At 37.3% G+C, this 22,112-nt stretch overlaps 1 protein-coding gene across 11 annotated transcripts in view; it reads left to right on the top strand.

Moving 5' to 3' along the window:
* MBNL3 (muscleblind like splicing regulator 3) overlaps positions 1-22,112 on the top strand; it is a 122,028-nt gene that overhangs the window by 43,682 nt on the left and 56,234 nt on the right. For 9 of the 11 annotated variants that reach the window (XR_005060983.2, XM_073227409.1, XM_037016949.2 and 6 more), the window contains exon 3: positions 4,406-4,656. Coding sequence is in view for 10 of the 11 variants with exons in the window: in XM_073227409.1 (XP_073083510.1) it covers positions 4,480-4,656 (177 nt within the window). In the remaining variant the exon portion in view is untranslated. The remainder of the gene's footprint in view (positions 1-4,405; positions 4,657-22,112) is intronic. The other 2 variants (XM_037016950.2, XM_017657704.3) reach the window with 1 other exon arrangement.

Genomic DNA, 22,112 nt, shown 5'->3' with positions numbered 1-22,112 from the left:
AGACTCTTAGATAGTAAGGAAAGTAATCTGGAACCTTTGGTAACCACGAATCTAAAGCCTGAAACGGCAATAAGTACATACCTATCGGTAATCACCCTAAATGTAAATGGACTGAATGCACCAATCAAAAGACAGAGTCACTGAATGGATAAAAAAACAAAACCCATCTATATGCTGCTTATAAGAGACTCACCTCAAACCCAAAGACATGCACAGACTAAAAGTCAAGGGATGGAAAAAGATATTTCATGCAAATAAATAATAGGGAGAAAAAAGCAGGTATTCCAGTACTAGTATCAGACAAAATAGACTTCAAAACAAAGAAAGTAACAAGAGATAAAGAAGGACATTACATAATGATAAAGGGCTCAGCCCAACCAGAGGATACAACCATTATAAATACATATGCATCCAACACAGGAGCACCAGCATATGTGAAACAAACACTAACAGAACTAAAGGAGGAAATAGACTGCAATGCATTCATTTTAGGAGACTTCAACACACCATTCACTCCAAAGGACAGATCCACCAGACAGAAAATAAGGACACAGAGGCACTGAACAACACACTAGAACAAATGGACCTAATAGACATCTATAGAACTCTTCACCCAAAAGCAACAGGATACATATTCTTCTCAAGTGCACATGCAACATTCTCCAGAATAGACCACATACTAGGCCACAAAAAGAGCCTCAGTAAATTCCAAAAGATTGAAATCCTACCAACCAACTTTTCAGACCACAAAGGTGTAAAACTAGAAATAAATTGTACCAAGAAAGCAAAAAGGCTCACAAACACATGGAGGCTTAATGACACGCTTCCAAATAGTCAATGGATCAATGACCAAATTAAAATGGAGATCTAGCAATATATGGAAACAAACGACAACAATAACACAAAGCCCCAACTTCTGTAGGACACAGCGAAAGCAGTCTTAACAGGAAAGTATATAGCAATCCAGGCATATTTAAAGAAGGAAGAACAAACCCAAATGAATAGTCTAATGTCACAATTATCAAAATTGGAAAAAGAAGAACAAATGAGGCCTAAAGTCAGCAGAAGGAGGGACATAATAAAGATCAGAGAAGAAATAAACAAAATTGAGAAGAATAAAACAATAAAAAAAATCAGTGAAACCAAGAGCTGGTTCTTTGAGAAAATGAACAAAATAGATAAGCCTCTAGCCAGACTTATTTTATTAAGAGAAAAAGAGAATCAACACACATCAACAGAATCAGAAATGAGAAAGGAAACATCACAACGGACCCAACAAAAATACAAAGAATTATTAGAGACTACTATGAAAACCTATATGCTAAGAAGCTGGAAAACCTAGAAGAAATTGACAACTTCCTAGAAAAATACAACCTTCCAAAACTGACCAAGGAAGAAACACAAAATCTAAACAAACCAATTACCAGCAAAGAAATTGAAGTGGTAATCAAAAAACTACCCAAGAAAAAAACACCTGGGCCAGATGGATTTACCTCGGAATTTTATCAGACATACAGAGAAGATATAATACCCATTCTCCTTAAAGTTTTCCAAAAAATAGAAAAGGAGGGAATACTCCCAAACTCATTCTATGAAGCCAACATCACTCTAATACCAAAACCAGGCAAAGACCCCACCAAAAAAGAAAATTACAGACCAATATCCCTGATGAATGTAGATGCAAAAATACTCAATAAAATACTAGGAAACCGAATTCAAAAATATATCAAAAGGATCATACACCACGACCAAGTGGGATTCATCCCAGGGATGCAAGGATGGTACAACATTCGAAAATCCATCAACATCATCCACCACATAAACAAAAAGAAAGACAAAAACCACATGATCATCTCCATAGATGCTGAAAAAGCATTTGACGAAATTCAACATCCATTCATGATAAAAACTCTTAGCAAAATGGGTATAGAGGGCAAGTACTTCAACATAATAAAGGCCATATATGATAAACCCACAGCCAACATCATACTGAACAGCGAGAAGCTGAAAGCTTTTTCTCTGAGATTGGGAACAAGAAAGGAATGCCCACTCTCCCCACTGTTATTTAACATAGTACTGGAGGTCCTAGCCATGGCAATTAGACAAAACAAAGACATTCAAAGAACCTAGATTGGTAAAGAAGAAGTTAAACTGTCACTATTTGCAGATGACATGATATTGTACATAAAAAACCCTAAAGACTCCACTCCAAAACTACTAGAACTGATATTGGAATACAGTAAAGTTGCAGGATAAAAAATTAACACACAGAAATCTGTGGCTTTCCTATACACTAACAATGAGCCAATAGAAAGAGAAATCAGGAAAACAATCTACCATTCACAATTGCATCAAAAAGAATAAAATACCTAGGAATAAACCTAACCAAAGAAGTGAAAGACCTATACCCTGAAAACTATTAAGACGCTCAAGAGAAATTAAAGGGGACACTAACAAATGGAAACTCATCTCATGCTTTTGGCTGGGAAGAATTAATATTGTCAAAATGGCCATCCTGCCCAAAGCAATATACAGATTCAATGCAATCCCTATCAAATTACCAACAACATTCTTCAACGAACTGGAACAAATAGTTCAAAAATTCATATGGAAACACCAAAGACCCCAAATAGCCAAAGCAATCCTGAGAAAGAAGAATAAAGTGGCGGGGATCTCACTCCCCAACTTCAAGCTCTACTACAAAGCCATAGTAATCAAGACAATTTGGTAGTGGCACAAGAACAGAGCCACAGACCAGTGGGACAGATTAGAGACTCCAGACATTAAACCAAACATATGGTCAATTAATATTCGATAAAGGAGCCATGGACATACAATGGGGAAATGACAGTCTCTTCAACAGACGGTGCTGGCAAAACTGGACAGCTACATGTAGGAGAATGAAACTGGACCATTCTCTAACCCCATACACAAAAGTAAATTCAAAATGGATCAAAGACCTGAATGTAAGTCATGAAACCATATAACTCTTAGAAAAAAACATAGGCAAAAATCTCTTGGACATAAACATGAGTGACTTCTTCATGAGTATATCTCCCCAGGCAAGGAAAACAAAAGCAAAAATGAACAAGTGGGGCTATATCAAACTGAAAAGCTTCTGTACAGCAAAGGACACCATCAATAGAACAAAAAGGTACCCTACAGTTTGGCAGAATATATTCGTAAATGACAGATCCGATAAAGGTTTGACATCCAAAATATATAAAGAGCTCACGCACCTCAACAAACAAAAAGCAAATAATCCAATCAAAATTGGGAAGAGAAGCTGAACAGATACTTCTCCAAAGAAGAAATTCAGATGGCCAACAGACACATGAAAAGATGCTCCACATCGCTAGTTATCAGAGAAATGCAAATTAAAACCACAATGAGATATCACCTCACACCAGATTAAGGATGGCTACCATCCAAAAGACAAACAACAACAAATGTTGGCAAGGTTGTGAAGAAAGGGAGACCCTCCTACACTGCTGGTGTGAATGTAAATTAGTTCAACCATTGTGGAAAGCAGTATGGAGGTTCCTCAAAATGCTCAAAATAGAAATACCATTTGACCCAGGAATTCCACTTCTAGGAATTTACCCCAAGAATGCAGCACTCCAGTTTGAAAAAGACAGATGCACCCCTATGTTTATCGCAGCACTATTTACAACAGCCAATAAATGGAAACAACCTAAGTGTCCATCAGTAGATGAATGGATAAAGAAGATGTGGTACATATACACAATGGAATATTATTCAGCCATAAGAAGAAATCCTACTATTTGCAACAACATGGATGGAGCTAGAGGGTATTATGCTCATTGAAATAAGCCAAGCAGAGAAAGACAAATACCAAATGATTTCACTCATCTGTGGAGTATAAGAACAAAAGAAAAACTGAAGGAACAAAACAGCAGCAGAATCACAGAACGCAAGAATGGACTAACAGTTACCAAAGGAAAAGAGACTGGGGAGAATGGGAGGGTAGGGAGGGATAAGAGCGGGGAAGAAGAAAGGGGATATTATGATTAGCATGTATAATGTGGGGCGTGGGGGATAGGGGAGGGTTTTGCAACACAGAGAAGACAAGTAGTGATTCTACAACATCTTACTATGCTGGTGGACAGTGACTGTAATGAGGTTTGTTGGGGGGACTTGGGGTAGGGGAGAGCCTAGTAAACATAATGTTCTTCATGTAATTATAGATTAATGATAACAAAAAAAATATTTTTTAAACTCAATTTCTTAATCTTTCTTGTTGTCCTCTTAGGGGTTGGGCTCTGATTTTTAGTAATTCTGATAAAATTTCATTGGCTTTTTGTTTGACCAAATTTGACATAAATGAACAACTAAGTGCTAACAAAAAAACGTTTGACCAAAGTAACCTGTTATCTCTTCACAGTTAGCTTCATTTTTAACTGCAGCAGTAGTATTGTCCTAGAGAGTGTGCACTTGACCTTCACTTCAATTTTCGATATGGCAACTGTCACGGTCACCTTGATTCGTGATTCCAAGTGGTTGGTTTTAGAAGTCTGTAGAGAATTCCTGAGAGGAACCTGCCCTCGAGCTGATGAGGACTGCAAGTTTGCCCATCCGCCAAGAGTCTGCCAGGTGGAAAATGGTTGCGTGGTGTCCTGTTTTGATTCTTTAAAAGTGAGTCTCCTCTACTGCTCATAATATTTAACTCAAATCTGTTTGTTGGTTTCTATGGTTTTTAAAATATAATGTGCTTTGAAATTAGTAAAGTTAATTATACCATGAAAGTAGTTAGGTTCTTTTAAATAGTATGTAGACTTTGTGTCTGTAGAACTAAGCCAGACTAAAGCTCACTCGATCAAAGCCCATGAGTCAAAATAGACTTAGAGAAAAAAAATTCAAGAATTTTTGTAGGAATGAGAAATTGCTGCCTTGCCATACCTTCCTTCTTTGTGTATGATTTAGATTTTGAATACAGTGATCATAATCCTCATGAAGCCTAGAGAAGCTCTTTACTGAATTATACTTTATTATCTATGTTATCAAAATACATGTGGCAGGGACAGGTCAGCTTTTGAAGAATATGTAATGTCAGGCTGAAAGAGTATAAGGAGAAAATCTCACCATCTAGGAGAAAAATTATGGCATTCTGAAATTTCTCAGTCAAAGAATATTTGAGCCTTTAACTTTAACATATTGCTACAAAAGTAGGCTCACTTAATTTTCTTCCTAAACTGCTGATGGACCAGTTTCACATTTGTGAGTGCATTTCATTTCATGAAGGAAGTCCTATTGCCAGGGTCATCAAACCTGTGTATTATATACCACAATATGAACAAAATGTGAAGGCAGGTGAGATTATGTAGAATAGAACATATATGATGTAAAACAAGAAAATGCACTGATTTTCATGTTTTATTCATGGTTATCCTTAAATTAAGGATAAAGGTGCACAGATTAAAGCACAGAAGTAAAAAAAAATGGTAGCAAATTCCTGATTTATTTAATAAATTTAGCTATGAGTCATGCAATATTTTTTTTCAAAATATGTTACAATGAATTAAGCTTATTAAGAAACTTTTCAGTGTCTTGATATTGTTTTATTCTCATCATGACCAATTTTACATCATTAACATTTTTATTTATGGCTGCATTGGCTAATAGAAATGTATTCTCTCAGGTGATCATTTCATCAGAAAACATTTTATCAGGTGATATCTTCCTTCAGCAGTTAGTTTTACTTAAGTTGTGGTGACTAACTTGTTGCAGACCATTCCAGTTCAAGAATGGAAACTTGGTTTCGTAAAGATAATGGTAATTCCTACCATTGCAAATGTCTGAATTGCTCTCATTTGCAGCAGGTATTATGATGAAAGGGCTTATTCTGTTTTCTTTGCGTCAGCATCATTCAAGTTTTATCTATATTTGTTTTGTGTATTATTGCAATCTACTGCTACAGGCCTGGGTAATGCCTTGAAGTGGAAAAGAGCACTGGGCTAGCTGGGAAAAACAGGAGGTATCTTTCATCCAGTGGATTTGGAAGGTCAGGCACTGTAGGCACTTTCCATCTGTTGTTTCAGGAGCTCTGGGGTACAGTTCCAGTCCCACTACTGGACCTGACCTCAGCTACAAAGCCTGACAAAACTTGAGTTACTTCATCTCTAACAGATGGGTAGTTCTTCTCTACCTAACTTCCACGATTATTAAGAGAACTCCATTGAGATAATTTCAATGAAAAACCGTGTCTCACTCTAAAAGTGAATTAAATGAAAGATTATTTTCTTACTATTAAGTAAGATGTTTGTTTTAGTTGTGTTTGTTTAGTTTTATTTATTTTGGGTTCCTCAAAACGGTTCTATTTAGTTAGGATTTATTATTTAAAAGTATCAACTTATGTTCCCAGTGGACATGCTCAAATCCAGTTGACCTGAGTATGATACTATTTCTTCAAGCTAAGTATCACTGTTTTTATGGTTTACTCTTTGATATAGAGTTCCTGGCAGGATTTGTAAATTCTATCTTTCCAGGCTTCTAGTGGAAGATGTGCGATCTTCCTGATTATTGATACACCTTAGGTCATTTATCCCACTTAAAGGCAAAAGAGTGTCATAAAGAAAGCATTTTGAAGAAAAGCAATATGGAAAGCAATTGCTAACAAAATGCATATTACACTTCCACTTTAAAGCTTGGAAAATGTCTAATTCAGAGACTACATGGATATGGCCAGTGAATATTAATAACTACTTAAATACACTGTCTTCTTACTGCGTCCAGTGTTTTTAAAATAATTTTTGCATTATGCTAGTATCTTGATCACCAGTCACACAGGAAAAAGACGATTTACATAATCCTTACATTCTCAGATTTTAATGGGAACCTTAATATTTCAAATATACAAAGCCTTCCAAACAATTAATTTGGCATTTAGATGGCACATTCATCACAGTTCCATGTCTGCACAAAAGCTTTGTAGTTCTCTTATACTATGCCCTATCCACAGTATGCATGAAGGTGTACTAAGCTGGGGGTAATAATTGACTTATGTGGATTGTGCGACCCATCGTATCTCTAATGCATGAATAACATGCCTCAATGGTCATTCCAGCATTTGCTACCCCTTTTGAGTTTGTACAATTGAAATACCTTTGAAAAGCATCTGCATACTATTTCTTCTTCCACGAGTGGTTACATAACTGAAGCAATCGTTTGACAAGTTTTGAACTGCTGCTTTTGTTTTCTCTTTTTTTGTTGTTTTTGTAAGGATTCCACTAGCACTAGACACTCTGCTAGATGATGATGATGGTTCTTGGCCTTCATAATAGGCACAGTAGACACAATGTTCTATCCTCACCTCGTAATGAGGGAATGTTATGAAAGTAAGGAGAGCAAGCTGGATGGCTAATTAACTGTGCATTGTGCTGAAGTGCCGTGCCCATCACTCCATGAATGCCGAGTGTTCAGTGACAAAGGCTACACCATCTTCAGATAGAGATCTAGAAGTATAGCCCATAGACTAATTTCCAGCTACATAAAAGTCTCATGTCATGTTGATTTGCAGCTATTTTTTTTGACTCAGTTGCCTAGTCTGCTTACTGTAATTTCTTTGAAAATCTCTTCCAAAGTATTGCTTAATATCAACTTCTTGATATTACAGTTTGCTATTGACTTAGGTTGGTATTTGTAGTGAATGTCCGTTAGATTTAACAAAAGATCATCATTGAAAATATCAGCCTAGAATCTTTGTGATTGTTTCCTTCATGTTATTCTGTTTCACCAATGCAGCGCTGTCTTGAACCTTCCCCTCCATACTCAGAGCAGTGTGATATCAGCCACCTGATATATGAGGAGAGATATAAATGCTGTCACTATTTCACTGTGATGAACACATCAACACCCATCACATCTGCCACCCCACTCACCACTGGGTAGCTCTGTAACCAAAATTTCCTGACAAAGGTCTTAGCAGCAGACATAGTCAGAGGACAGTCATGTGAATTCATATACATTTCTAAAAGGTGGGAACTGGTTGAGGAGCACACATAAAAACAGCCCCACTCTATGTCTTCCAACACCACATGTGATCACAAACGAGATAATATTTTGACAGGTGAAATCTGTTGTATAGGCATATGGATGTGAACCTTGTAAGTCAAATTGTCCTGAGTTACCAATGTATTCTGTACTAGTATTACTTAGTCATAGAAGTTTTCACTAGTTTAAAATTTCATTATTTTTGACTGAATATTTACCTCATTCCTTTTTGCTAAGGGAAAACTTCCCAGGAGCCTAAGACTCCTAGCAACACAATCCCAAGGGTCGGTGGATTATGCAAGATTTAGAAGCATTTATGAGCTCAGTTAGAGAGGTCTGCCTGCACTATAAAGATATGTAGACAGCACCTATCTTCCTGAAACTTAAGGAAAATAACATTTTACTTTAGGATCTCTATCTTCTATGATACTGATCTTAAAAAGAAAGTATCTTTGATGGATAAAAGTCAATGCTATTTTGGACATTTCAAAACTTTTGAAAGAAAAATGGAATTACAATTAGTACCCAAACAAATACATGTTGATAGCTCAACCTCACTTTTTAAACTTTTTATTTTGAAATAATTTTAGGTCTATAGGAAAGTTGCAGAAATAGAACAAGGAGTGCCCGTGTGCCCTTCACCCAGCTTCCTGTAATGTCAATAACTTACATACCATACATAGCATGGTTATCAAAACCAGGAAATCAACTCTAGTATAAGAATTTAACTAAAACAAAGAACTTATTTGAATTTTACCAAATTTCCCCCTAGTGTCCCTTTTCTGTACCTAGATCCAATCCAGAATCCCACCTTGCATTTACATGTCTTGTCTCCTTAGTCTCCAATCTGTGACAGTTCCTCAGGTTTTCTTTATCTTTCATGACCCTGACACTTGGCATGAGTGCTGGCCAGTTGTTTTGTAGCATGCCTCTCGATTTGACTTTCTCCTAATTTGATTGAGGTCATGAATTTTTAGCAAGAAAACCACAGGAATGATGATGGAGGGTACGTATTGTTGATGTACCTTGTCATTCATTATGTTAATCTTAATCACTTGATTAAGGTGGTGTCTGCTGGCTTTCTCCACTGTGAAATGATCATTTTCCTTCTGTGAAAATTGATGAGTATCTTCTTCCTTGCTCTTCATTGCTTCATTTCTTCAAATATGCGATTGATTGTATGGGGTATCCCAATACCATACTGTTAAAAAGTGAACAAGTGTCCATGGGTAATGCACTTCTATCATTGTGGCTAATCATGAAGAGGGAGGGGGAAGTAGACCAAGAAAGTAGGGGCAACAGGCCATCAGAATGACAGAACACTGGAGAATGAAAAGCCCAAGGAGATCTGTGATGTGGGTTTCCCTGTCACGTGCTCCTGTCGGGTGGCCCATGCACTGGAGTTAGTGCCCCTGGCTACCTCTAACTTACGACTGGGAAAGAGATGTTCTGCCTCTGTTTCCATGATAAATAACATTTCTCCTGATTCTAAAGTTATGCATCCTTATGAGGGGAAAGGAACATATGAAAGATTTTTTTAAAATCATACACAAGAAGATAATAATAAAAATAAAAGAAGGTAAAAATAAAAATAAAACGTCATCCCCAATATCTAGGGCCACTGTTAACATTTTGATATATTTCCTATTAGTCTTCCTTTCACATAATTGTATATATTGCCACATTAACCTTGCCATACCTCCTACCTCCTCACAGACCATTTCACTCACTTGCTCTTACTGACCCTGGAGAGCCAACCTCTCCCCTCATTTATCCTTCCTGTCAGCTTCACGTACCAAAAACAAATGAACGAACTAGATCCTGCCTGACTCCCATTCATATACCTTAAAAAATATGCCAATTATTGTGGCTATTTTTCTGATCAGAAAATAAAAACATACCCTTTCTAGAAAACTGCAATAAACAAAGATAAAAAACCAACAACTCTATAATTCCATTACCCAGTTAATCTCTTCACATGTCAGTACATGTCCTCTCAAAATTTCTTTTAATGATGACTGCTTCTTTTAAAAGGTATTGTTTGTTCCACAGAATTCCAAAGGCTTTTCATACTTACGAAGGAGTAGTATTTTACAAATATACTAAATTTAAAAGATACTATTTTTCAAATAATATGCAGCCAACAGAAGTTATGTTTATTTCAATGATGCAATGATAATTTTTAAAATCCCTTTCCTCTATTGAGTGTCTCCTATAGTCCAGAAACTTTGTGCATGCTGATTCTAATTCTTAGGGCAACACTGTGTAGGGCTTATTGGTGGACCAGGTGTGGGGTCTTGGATAAGTACCCCCAACCTTCCTGTCCCTGTTTCCCCACCCATGAAAACAAAAATTCTACTAGCATCTACCTCTCGAGTTACTGAGCATTCAAATGAGATGATCCACATATGTCCCTTGGCATAGGACCTGGCTCATAATAGGCACTCCAGAAATGTCTATTTCACCAATAAATTTCGGGTGCCCTGAAAAAAAAAGGAAAAGAAAAAAGAGAAAGAAAATCAATCCATGACAATACATGAGGAAAATTCGAGTGAACACTTTTGTAATCCTGAGTGGGGGAAACCTTCTAAGCACGCTACCAAAGGCAGAGACAATAAGAAAAAGATTAATAGAACTGATCACATAATAAAAATTACTTCTGAATGGCAGAGAACACCACACAATTAAAAGACAAGCTATAATTTAGAAAAAAAATAAGTGACATATGACAAAGGACTATTATTTTAATATACAACGAGTTTTATGAATAAGAAACACAAATGCTCAAAAGATATTTCCTATAAAAATAGGCAAAGGTCATAAACAGCAGAGCAAAACAGTCTTATGTGGCCAATTTATCCGTAGGTACATTTTGATGAGCCCTATTGACACAGCTGCTCCAATGCAGCTGCTGTAGTTCAGCTGTCTCCATCACAATGCGCGCTCCCGGGCCCTCCCTCTCTCCCTAACCTCCAGTCCTGAGGACTTTCACTTTCTACTTCAGTCCTTTCTGCATTGGTTCCCTTTTCTTTTACAAAAGGGTTACTTCTAATCAGAAGAAAAGAGAGAAAATAAAAAACCTTTTAGACAGGGTTAGCTTCTACAGAGAAGCCAAAGCCATCTTTACAAAATAAACTTTGTGATAGTAAATGTAATATTTGCATACTCATATAAGAGGAAAGTTATGAATTTATTCGAGTGTTTCCTCTATGTGTGAAGCTGAGAGTAAGGAATCGTATTGTGCTCCAAATACCTTCCTTTTTCCCCTCCACTCAGGGTATCCGTATCAGATTCATTCATTCATTCATTCATCACTGGATAGGTACCTACTAAGCACCTATTGTGTGCCAGGCATTGTGCTAGGCATGGGGAGCTAGCAGTGAACTGAAACAGGCCCTGCCCCCATGGAGCAGACAGAACAGCTGATGGAGGGGCAGGCAGAAAGGAAGGAAATATACAGGTTAAGGACCTATCACTAGGTGTGAATTAAAATAAAGCAGGGAAAGGACACAAAGAGTGGCAGGAGCTGCTATTTTAGACAAAAGGGTCAGGAAGGCCCCCCTAAGGGGTGATATTTGAGGAGAGGTAGGAAGGAGGTGAGGGAGTGAGCTATGAGGATTTCTGAGAACATTCCAGGCAAAGAGAACAGCAACAGTAAAGTCCCTGAAGCAGGAGGGAGCCTAGTGTCCTTGAGGAACATCAAGGTCATGGGGAGGGGAGCAGCTGGAACTGAGGGATGAAGGGGGAGACCATAGGAGATGAGGGCAGAGAGCTATTGGGTGGAGAGATATCAGGTAGGCCTGTGTATATCATGGCACAGACTCAGGGAAAGAAAGACAGGGGGAAGGAAGGGGCAGAGGGGAGGAAGAGGGAGAGAGAGAGAAAGCCTCAGATGGGCTTCTCTGGATTCTCCTGATGAGTGTCTTTTTCCTGCTGCTTTTGCGCTGTATCCTTTGCTGTAATACATCTTAGCCATTGAGTCTTGTGAGTCTTCAGGCAAATCACCAAAGCCTTTTCATATATTATTTACTTCATGATTTTTTTCTTTTTACTTTTTTCGTTTTTATGAGCAGACTGTTTCTGCCATTTCTTATTTTGTAAAATTTAATTTTTGGGTCCTATTTTTTAATAATTAAAAATTAGGGAAAAACAATGTCAGCACTTGATGAATAGATAAACAAAATGTGATTTAAACACACAATGAATTCAATGGAATATTATTCAGCTAAATAAAGGACAAAGTATAGTACATATTACAACATGGTGAACCTTGAAAACATGACACTAAAGGAAAAAAAGCCAGTTCAGAAAATACATGTTGTATGATTCCATTGCTATGCAGTATCCAGAGTGGGCAATTCCATGGTGACAGAGAGCAGCTTAGCGATTGCCAGGGGCATTGGGAGGAGGGGCGGCCAAGGGAGGGAGTAGTAGGGAGAGACAGCTGGTGGGTGAAAGGTTTCCTTGTGGGATGGTGAAAATGTTCTGGAGTAGATAGTGCTAAAAGTTGCATGACTTGAGGAATATAATAAAAACCACACTGATGTGTACACCTTAAAAGGGTGAGCTTTACAATACATGAGTATCTCAAAAAAGGTTTCAAAAAATTAAGTATAAAGCAGTATACAGTGAATTTTCCCTCTCATTTCTTTTCTCCAGTTAACCTGTATATATATTAGTTTGCTCTCTCCCACAGATATTTTATGTATATACATGCAAATGTATACATGTCCTCACTTTTTTTTTACACAGACAGTAGCATACTGTTCTTCTTGTTTTTTTTTTCATTATAAAAGAATAAAAGTAAAGGGATGGTAAAAGATATACTATGCTGACATTAATCATAAAAAACCCAGAAGGCTATGTTTATATTAAAGATAAACAGAATTGCCCTCAAATACTGGAGTACACGTGATACTCACAGGCATAAGTAAGTAATTTATGTGGATACTAGAGTTGAACAAATAAGTGAATAGAAAATAGATTAAGATGGGAAGGTTTTTCACCATTAAGGAAAAGAGTTACAAATAAGGCAGAGGAGGAGGCTAGGCTGAATCCTGCAGTGTAGATGAGAGTGGAGACATCAGGATGTTTTGCATATATATATATATATATATATATATATATATATATATATATATATATACACACAGAAAGACAGGTACAGAAGTAGACATAGACGTGTGTGTGCCTGGGTTGGTACACATGCTTCATTTCCTAGTTCTGTCCACTGGGAGGACCTAGAAGCAACGACACTCCTAGCATCCAGATCCTGGTTTCTAACACGGTTCTTCACTAATAGAACCAGGGCCCCTTGGAGTAATAATGGCTGATTCCAGACCAGGACAGGGAAAATAAAAGGTGAACCTGTAATGTCTTGTGGTGCCAGAATGTAAGGAAGTGCTTTAAAAAAGGTGGGGCATGATGAGAGGACACAGGAGCCAGTCTGAAGGAGTTCCCAATGGCCACAGTGTCAAGGTCATGAAAGATGAGGGAAGACTGAGAAATAATCACAGACTGGAGTAGAATAAGGAGACATGACCAGTAAATTCAGTGTGGGAACCTTCACTGGTTCCTGGAACAGAGAATGGACATTAGGGGGAAAACTTGTAAAATTCAAATAAGATCTCTAGTTTAGTTAATAGTCTTGTACTAGAGTTGATTTCCTGGTTGTGATAACTGTGCTATGCATGGTATGTAAGTTATTGACTTTATATGTAAGCAGGGACTCTGTACTATTTTTACAACTTTTCTGCAAGTCTAAAGATATTTCAAAATAAAATGTTTTACAAAGTTAGCTTTTTTACTTTTACATATGCATCCTCTATCTTTTGATGACCAGAAATACAGTGGGGTATTGTTTCTTTTCAATTTTCTTTCTTTTTTTTTCTCTTTTAAACTTTGAGAATAGTAATGAGAAAACTCTGAAATTCTTGCAATGGCTGATCCTGGGCCTCACCCCCAACTAGCTAAGTGAGTCAGCTAATTTAATAGTTAAGAAAGCATTCATGCCCATAATAGCACTTCACAAAACCAGAAAATAAAAACTTGTGGTTGTAGAGGGAAGACCTTGCTGTTCAAATTGTTACCATTTACAGATAAGGAAAGCAGAGATGCAGTGAGGAAGAGTCACTTCCCCAGGGTCACATAAGCAGTGATCAAAGAGCCTGAAGACTCCAGGGTTCTTCCAGTCATTTCAAGTGTTTTCCCTGTGGAGAAGGAAACGGAGAAGCCATCCATTGGGCTATTGTTTTACTAAACCAAATGCATCACCGCTATGGGAGTCAGACTGGCCCACGTGGTATTGGGAGGCACCACCTGAGAAGTGTTCTGGTTCTTTGCTTTTTCTACTTTAAAAGGGGGCAAAGCCAACTCTCCCTTTCCTGATCCCTCCTTTATATATTGTTTCATGATACTGTATTTACAGTAAGACTTTAAGGTCAGTATTTAGTTCTCTGACAATCATTTAGGCTACTAATTTTGAAAAGAAGGAGGAAAAGGGACAGAGTTTTTTATATTTAGACAAAATTACCTAACTTAGTGATACTGAGCTTTGTTTAGTTGTTGAGTCAGAGCACTGAGATGTCTTGACTCCCTTGTCCATCCTTCTCCCCAGACTCCACATTACTGAGTTAGGTAGCCAAAATTGGGGATTATAATTGGCTGTAGACCATGTACACCTCCACTGTATGAAACTATTCAATGTCTGATTCTGTTACGTACTCTTCAGTGCAATGCCTTGAACACCTAGGGAGATACCTGTCACAGATCAGCTGAAAATATTACTGTAGTAGTTCAGCCCTGTTATGGGTCAAATATTGTTTAGCAAAATACCTTGGAATCTAGCCCATTAAAAATGTTGGTTTATGCATTTGCAACAACATGGATGGAGCTAGAGGGTATTATGCTCAGTGAAATAAGCCAGGCAGAGAAAGACAAGTACCAAATGATTTCACTCATCTGTGGAGTATAAGAACAAAGCAAAAACTTAAGGAACAAAACAGCAGCAGAATCACAGAACCCAAGAAAGGACTAACAGTTACCAAAGGGAAAGGGACTGGGGAGGATGGGTGGGAAGGGAGGGAGAAGGGGTGGGGAGAAGAAAGGGGGCCTTATGATTAGCATGTATAATGTGAGGGGGGTGCATGGGAAGGGCTGTGCAACAGAGAGAAGAGAAGTAGTGATTTTACAGCATCTCATTATGCTGATGGACAGTGACTAATGGGGTATGTGGGGGAACTTGGTGAGGGGGGGAGTCTAGTAAACATGGTGTTCCTCATGTAATTGTAGATTAATGATACCAAAAAAAATGTTGGTTTATGAGAGCATAGCTCAAGATCATTTCTCTTCCCACTTCAGAGCCAAGATTGCAATTGGCCATGTGGTGAGAAAGGATTTGCAACATGACCAGGGATATATTCCTCAACCACAATTTGATGCCATTAAGACTGACTCTTGTCCATAGGAACCCTGTTTGGTATGAGAGATGAAAATCTGAAGTTTAGATCTACTATAGGTCAACTCTTGTTTGGAAGAAGCTCTTACATGTTAGAGAAACATACATACGCCTGATCCTACTTGATAATTAAATAATTCTCTTCATGTCGCATAGCTATATGAAGTCATTACAAATACTGTCTTTTTCTCCATTTTGAGTTTTTGTGAAATGGGGATACAAGGTACTTCTCTGCATCTGGAAATAGCAATTAGTTCTTCTAGGAACATGACTTTAGTCGTGGAGCATCATTTACTTTCTGCTCTTTTTTGCCCTTACAGATTGCCTTTCTGTTTGTCACATCCCAGAGGTTACCCTGTTTTCCTCTATCTCAGTCTGCTGCTTGATTGTTGACCTGTAGGGTTATATACTCTAGAAGAATCTTAGCTGTCTGTTCTTTCCTAATTATCTCTAAATATAATCTTTTCATTTTCTTCTGTATTTCTCCCTCTATGGGATCAGTCTTCAGTTCCTTAAATTACGTTTTTTGTTCTTGCTGCTGTCTAATTCAGATTTGTAGTCCTGCTTGGGTTTTCAGTGCTTTTATTTCTGTGCCTTCAGTTCTCACCACAGGGTCAAATTTTACTGCTAGATGTAATTAAGAAGTTTAACTTATATATTTACCTGTCTTTCTTGATACTGTTTTCTTAAAAGTCAGTAAAACGATTCCATTTGTTCTTCAACTTTTTATTTTCTAAATGATTTTCATTATTTGGATTAAGAGTAAATTTGTTTTTCAATACCTTGTTTAAGATGAGTGTGTATAATATTGCTTAGTGTCATGTCTAATCTGTTACTTAGTTGGGCAGATACAGCTATAGGATCCATCAGTTTTTGCAACTATAATAGGGGTAGTCTAGTAACCATAATGTTGTTCAAGTAATTTTACATTAACAATATCAAAATAAAATAAAATAGAAAGTAAAAAAAAAGTATTTAAATGCATGCTTTAAATTGATTTTTTTTCTATCATAAGGGGGCATACTTTTTTTTCTGTTGAAACTCAAATTTTTACTTACCCATTAGAAATTGGTAGAAAAGAATTTTGCCTTTTGTTCCTACCCATATTTTAGTGGATAGATGGTGGCCAGTGAAGGCACTTTCCATACTGTGAAAACGATTCATAAGATTGAAAATATAGTCTACAGTGATATAGCAATTAAATACGCATTAAATAAGACAAATTCCCTAAACTAAGACATATCCTATGTATCAGCCACTATTTGCTAGCTAATTGTATAGTAGTAAGGTTCTAGTTCTGCCTGCAAAATGCAGAAATGTAAACAGAAAACCTTTTTCTCTGTGACTTTAAACTCTTCACCCATCTTTTATATGCACGTGGGTACATTGAGTATAGAGCGGTGTAGTGGAAAATACCTTAGTTCCAAATAGTCTTTAGAGACTACATTTTTTTAAGGTGACATTGTTTTAAGACCACATAGTTACACTGCCTTAAAATTTTTGTTAATCTTATTTGTGAAAGGTAGTAACACTGAAGAAACAATCTGAGAATGTTTAGTATCTTCAAGAACTCTGTGTTCTTGTTAACTTTTGATAAACACCTATCCCACAAGTTGTTTTTCTGTTGTTAATGTTATGGTTATCACGTGCTCCCTTAAATGAACTTAAGATTTTTTTTCAGCTTTTGTAAAAACATACTCTCTAGAGTTGTTGCAATTTTCTGGTTATTTTGCTTTTTCTGTTAGCCAGGAAAGCATTCTATATAGAAAAAAATTCTATCTTAACTTCCAAGTGACTGGAACATTTTAAAACCTTGTCCATTTTTATTCTGCTAGTACCCCACTGGAAGAAAGTTTCATTTTTTTCCCTACCTTATTGAAGTATAATTGACATACAAGTTTAAGGTAAACAACATAATGATCTGATACAAGTATATATTGTGAAATAGTTATCACAATACTGTTAGTTCATGTCTCTATCCACCTCATAGAATTACTTTTTTGTGTGTGGTGAGAAATTTAAGGTTTACTCTCTTAGCAACTTCCAAGTATATAACACAGTATTGTTCACGGTAATCCCCCTGCTGAACATTACATCCCAAGAACTTACTTGTCTTATAACTGGAAGTCTGTGCCCTTTGACCAACATCTCCCCATTTCCCTCCCCCACCCCCATCCCCTGGTAGGCTCCATTCTACCTGTTTCTGTGAGTTCGGCTTTTTTAGAGTCCTCATGTAAGTGGGATCACACAGTATTTGTCTTTCTCTGGCTTATTTCACTTATCACAATGCCCTCAGGGTCCATCCATGTCTTCGCAAAGGGCAGGATTTCTTACTTTCTCATGGCTGAATAATATTCCTTTGTATGTGTCTTGGAATATTGTCTTTTCAAAGAAACCTGAGAAGTAGTCTTAATAAATGCCTCTTGCTTGAGTGAACTTACAGATGTAACCATGGAAATATTTGAAATGAAGTGTGGTATCAGCAAGTGGTCTACACAGAAAATGCTGCCTTGTAATAACAGCTCTAACAAGGGCTCCTTGTGTGGCCTTGAACAAAGATATGGGAATTCTACTACCTCTATGTGTCTTCATCCAAAAGCAAGAGGCAGCCTTCAGTTTGTAGGACTCTTAGTCGTGGTTTGCTACAAGGGTTTTATACGTGTCAGGGGTCATTTAATACTGACAGTCCTATTAAATCTTTTAAGAGTTCTATATACCTTCAGTTCCCCGAAGAAATAATATATTCAACAAACATTTATTGAAATGTATTATTTGTTAGGCACGGAGCTCAGAACTGTGCAGAAGACAAAGTTGTGGAAGACATGGTTCCTACCTGACCTTTTAGTATGAAGCTGCTTGTGTTATGTGCCATAAGCCAGGTAGAAGCTAACTGCTCAGAGTCCCAGGGGAGAGGCAGGGGCTGGGGTTACATCCAGCTGTGGGATTTGAGGATGAAGTCAGGGGAGAGTTGTTGTTTGAGGTATTCTTTGAAGGGGGGATAGGAAGATATTACAGGCAGAGGTGATAACCTGAGCAAAGACAGAGAGGGAAAACATTGAGGAGTGTTCAGGGACTTAAGTGTTAAGTCAGACTGGCTGAAGCGTACGGCTTATGTTGGCAAGGGAATAGCCTTAAAATCTGTGAGGAGTTTGTTGGGGTATTTTTTTTTATTGAAGTACAGTTGACATTATTATATTGCCCTCAGGTATACAACAGTGATTCAACAATTACATATATTTCAAAATGCTCACCATGACAAGTGTAGTTACCAGCTGTCACCATATGAAATTATTACAATATTATTGATTATACGTGTGCCCTATGCTGTACTTTTCATCCCCGTGACTTCTTTATTTTATAACTGGATGTATGTCCCCCTTCATCACCTTCATCAGTTTTGGCCATCTCGCCACCTCCCTCTTTGACAACCACCAGTCTGTTCTCTGTGTGTATGAGTCTGTTTTCTGTTTTGTTTGTTCATTAATTTGGTTTTCAAACTACACATTTAAAGAAAACTGTATAGTATTTGTCTATCTCTGTCTGATTTATTTCACTTAGTATAATACCCTCTAGGTTCACCCATGTTGTCACAAATGACAAGATTTCACTCTTTATGTCTGAGTAATATTCCACTGTGTATATATACCACATCTTCTTTATCCATCTATCAATAGGCACTTAGGTTACTTCCGTATCTTGGCTATTGTAAATAAGGCTGTAATGAACATGGTGGTGCATATATCTTTAAAAATTAATGTTTCCATTTTCTTTGCATAAATGTCCAGAAGTGGAATTACTGGTTCAAATGGTATTTCTATTTTTAATTCTTGAGGAACCTCCATACTGTTTTCCATAGTGGCTACACCCATTTACATTCCCATGAACAGGGCACCAAGAGGGTTCCATTTTCTCTACATACTTTTCAACACTTGTTATTTAGGAGTTTGACCTTTATTTTTTAAGCCTGAAGAATCTGACAATTTTTAAGTAGAGAAATGACATTATCAGCCTATGCAAGATGAATTGATAGAGCCAAAGAGACTGACAAGAGGGGGACCTCTCAGAAAGACATTGAAGTATTCAAGGTATGAAATTATAAGAATTTGAATTAGGTGGTGGTAATGGGAAGGGAAAACCAAGGATAACATTGAGGTGTTGCTGAATTCAACATGGTTAAAGTAAGAGGGCGTTGACTTGCTACTCCAGCCTCGTGCGATGTGTTCACCTTGATATCACATTTCATTGAAAATTTATTTTCTTTTCTTAAAATTAAAGTATCATTGATGTACAATCTTAAGGCATTTTCAAATACAAAACACAGTGATTCAACATTCACCCATATTATCAAGTCTTCACCCCCTCCAGTGCAGTCACTGTCCTTCCCTCAACCTAGTAAGATGTTATAGAGTCATTAATTGTATTCTTTGTGTTGTACTACCATCCTTGTGACCAACCTATATTGTGATTGCAAATTTTTGTGCCCCTTAATCCCCTTCTTCCTCCCCTCACCCACCCTCTCCACTCCTCCCCTTTGGTAACCACTAGTCTCTTCTCAGTGTCTGTGAGTATACTGCTGTTTTGTTCATCTGTTTTGGTTTGTTTTTATGCTCCACAAATGAGTCAAATCATTTGGTATTTGTATTTCTCTGCCTGGCTTATTTCACTGAGCATAATACCCTCTAGGCCCATCCACGTTGTTGAAAATGGGAGGATTTTTTTCTTCTTATGGCTGAATAATATTCCATTGTGTATATGTATCACCTCTACTTCATCCATTCATCTATTGATGGACACTTAGGTTGCTTCCATATCTTGACTATTGTAAATAGTGCACTGATAAACATAGGAGTGCATATGCTTTTTCAAATCAAGGATCTTGTTTTTTCAGGTAAATTCCTAGGAGTGGAATTCCTGGGTAAAATGATATTTCTATTTTTAGTTTTCAAGGAACCTCCATATTGCTTTCCAGAGCAGTTGAGCAATTTACATTCCCACTCAGCATCTTTGCCAGCATTTGTGGTTTCTTCTCTTTTGGATGTTGGCCATCCTAACTGGTATAAGGTGGTATCTCATTGTGGTTTTAATTTGCATTTCCCTGATGATTAGTGATGTGGAACATCTTTTCATGTGCCTGTTGGCCATCTATATTTCTTCCTTGCAGAGCTGTCTGTTCAGCTCCTCCACCCATTTTTTAATTGGGTTGTTTTTTGGGTGTTGAGGCTCATGAGTTCTTTATATATATTTGGATATTAACCCCTTATCAGATAAATCATTTGGTATTACTCTCCTATACTGTGGGATGCCTTTTTGTTCTGCTGATGATATCCTTTGCTGTACAGAAGCTTTTTAGTTTGATGTGCTCCCACTTGTTCGTTTTTTATTTTGTTTCCTTTGCCTGAGGAGATGTGTTCAGGAAGAAGTTGCTCATGCTTATATTCAGGAGATTTTTGCCTATGTTTTCTTCTAAGAGTTTTATGGTTTCATGACTTACATTCAAGTGTTTGATCCATTTTGAGTTTACTTTTATGTATGGGGTTAAACAATAATCTAGTTCCATTCTCTTGCATGTAGCTGTCCGGTTTTGCCAACACCAGCTGTTGAAGATGCTGTCATTTTCCCATTGTATATCCATGGCTCCTTTATCATATATTAATTGACCATATATGCTTGGGTTAATATATGGGCTCTCTAGTCTGTTCCACTGGTCAATGGGTCTGTTGTTGTGCCAGTACCAAATTGTCTTGATTACTGTGGCTTTATAGTAGAGCTTGAAGTTGGGAAGTGAGATCCCCCCTGCTTTATTCTTCCTTCTCAGGATTCCTTTGGCTATTCGGGGTCTTTTGTGGTTCCATATAAATTTTACAACTATTTTTTTCCAGGTCATTGAAGAATGCTGTTGGTATTTGTTCCAGTTCATTGAAGAATGCTGCTGGTATTTTGATAGGGATTGCATTGAATCTATAGATTGCTTTAGGGAGGATGGCCATTTTAACAATATTAATTCTTCCTTCCCAAGAGCATGGGATTAATTTCCATTTATTAGTGTCCTTTTTAATTTCTCTTCAGAGTGTCTTGTAGTTTTCAGGGTATAGGTCTTTCACTTCCTTGGTTAGGTTTATTAGGTATTTTATTCTTTTTGATACAATTGTGAATGGAATTGTTTTCCTGATTTCTCGTTCTGCTAGTTCATCGTTAGTGTATAGTAATGCAACAGATTGCTGTGTACTAATTTTCTATCCCGTAACTTTGCTGAATTTAGATATTAAATCTAATAGTTTTGGAGTGGATTCTTTAGGGTTTTTTATGTACAATATCATATCATCTGCAAACAGGGACAATTTGACTTCTTCCTTGCCAATCTGGATGCCTTGTATTTCTTTGTGTTGTCTGATTGCTGTGGCTAGGACCTCCAGAACTATGTTGAATAAAAGTGGGGAGAGTGGGCATCCTTGTCTTGTTCCTGATCTTAAAGGAAAAGCTTTTCTCTATTAAGTATGATGTTGGCTGTGGGTGTGTCATATATGGCCTTTATTATGTTGAGGTACATACCCTCTATACCCATTCTGTTAAGAGCTTTTATCATGAATGGATGTTGCTAATTTTGTCAAATGGTTCTCAACATCTGTTGAGATGATCATGTGTTTTT

The sequence above is a fragment of the Manis javanica genome, chromosome X (assembly GCF_040802235.1).
Source record: "Manis javanica isolate MJ-LG chromosome X, MJ_LKY, whole genome shotgun sequence".
Taxonomy (NCBI): domain Eukaryota; kingdom Metazoa; phylum Chordata; class Mammalia; order Pholidota; family Manidae; genus Manis; species Manis javanica.
The sequence above is the reverse complement of the archived record's forward strand: the minus strand, read 5'-3'. Positions and strand labels throughout refer to the sequence as shown.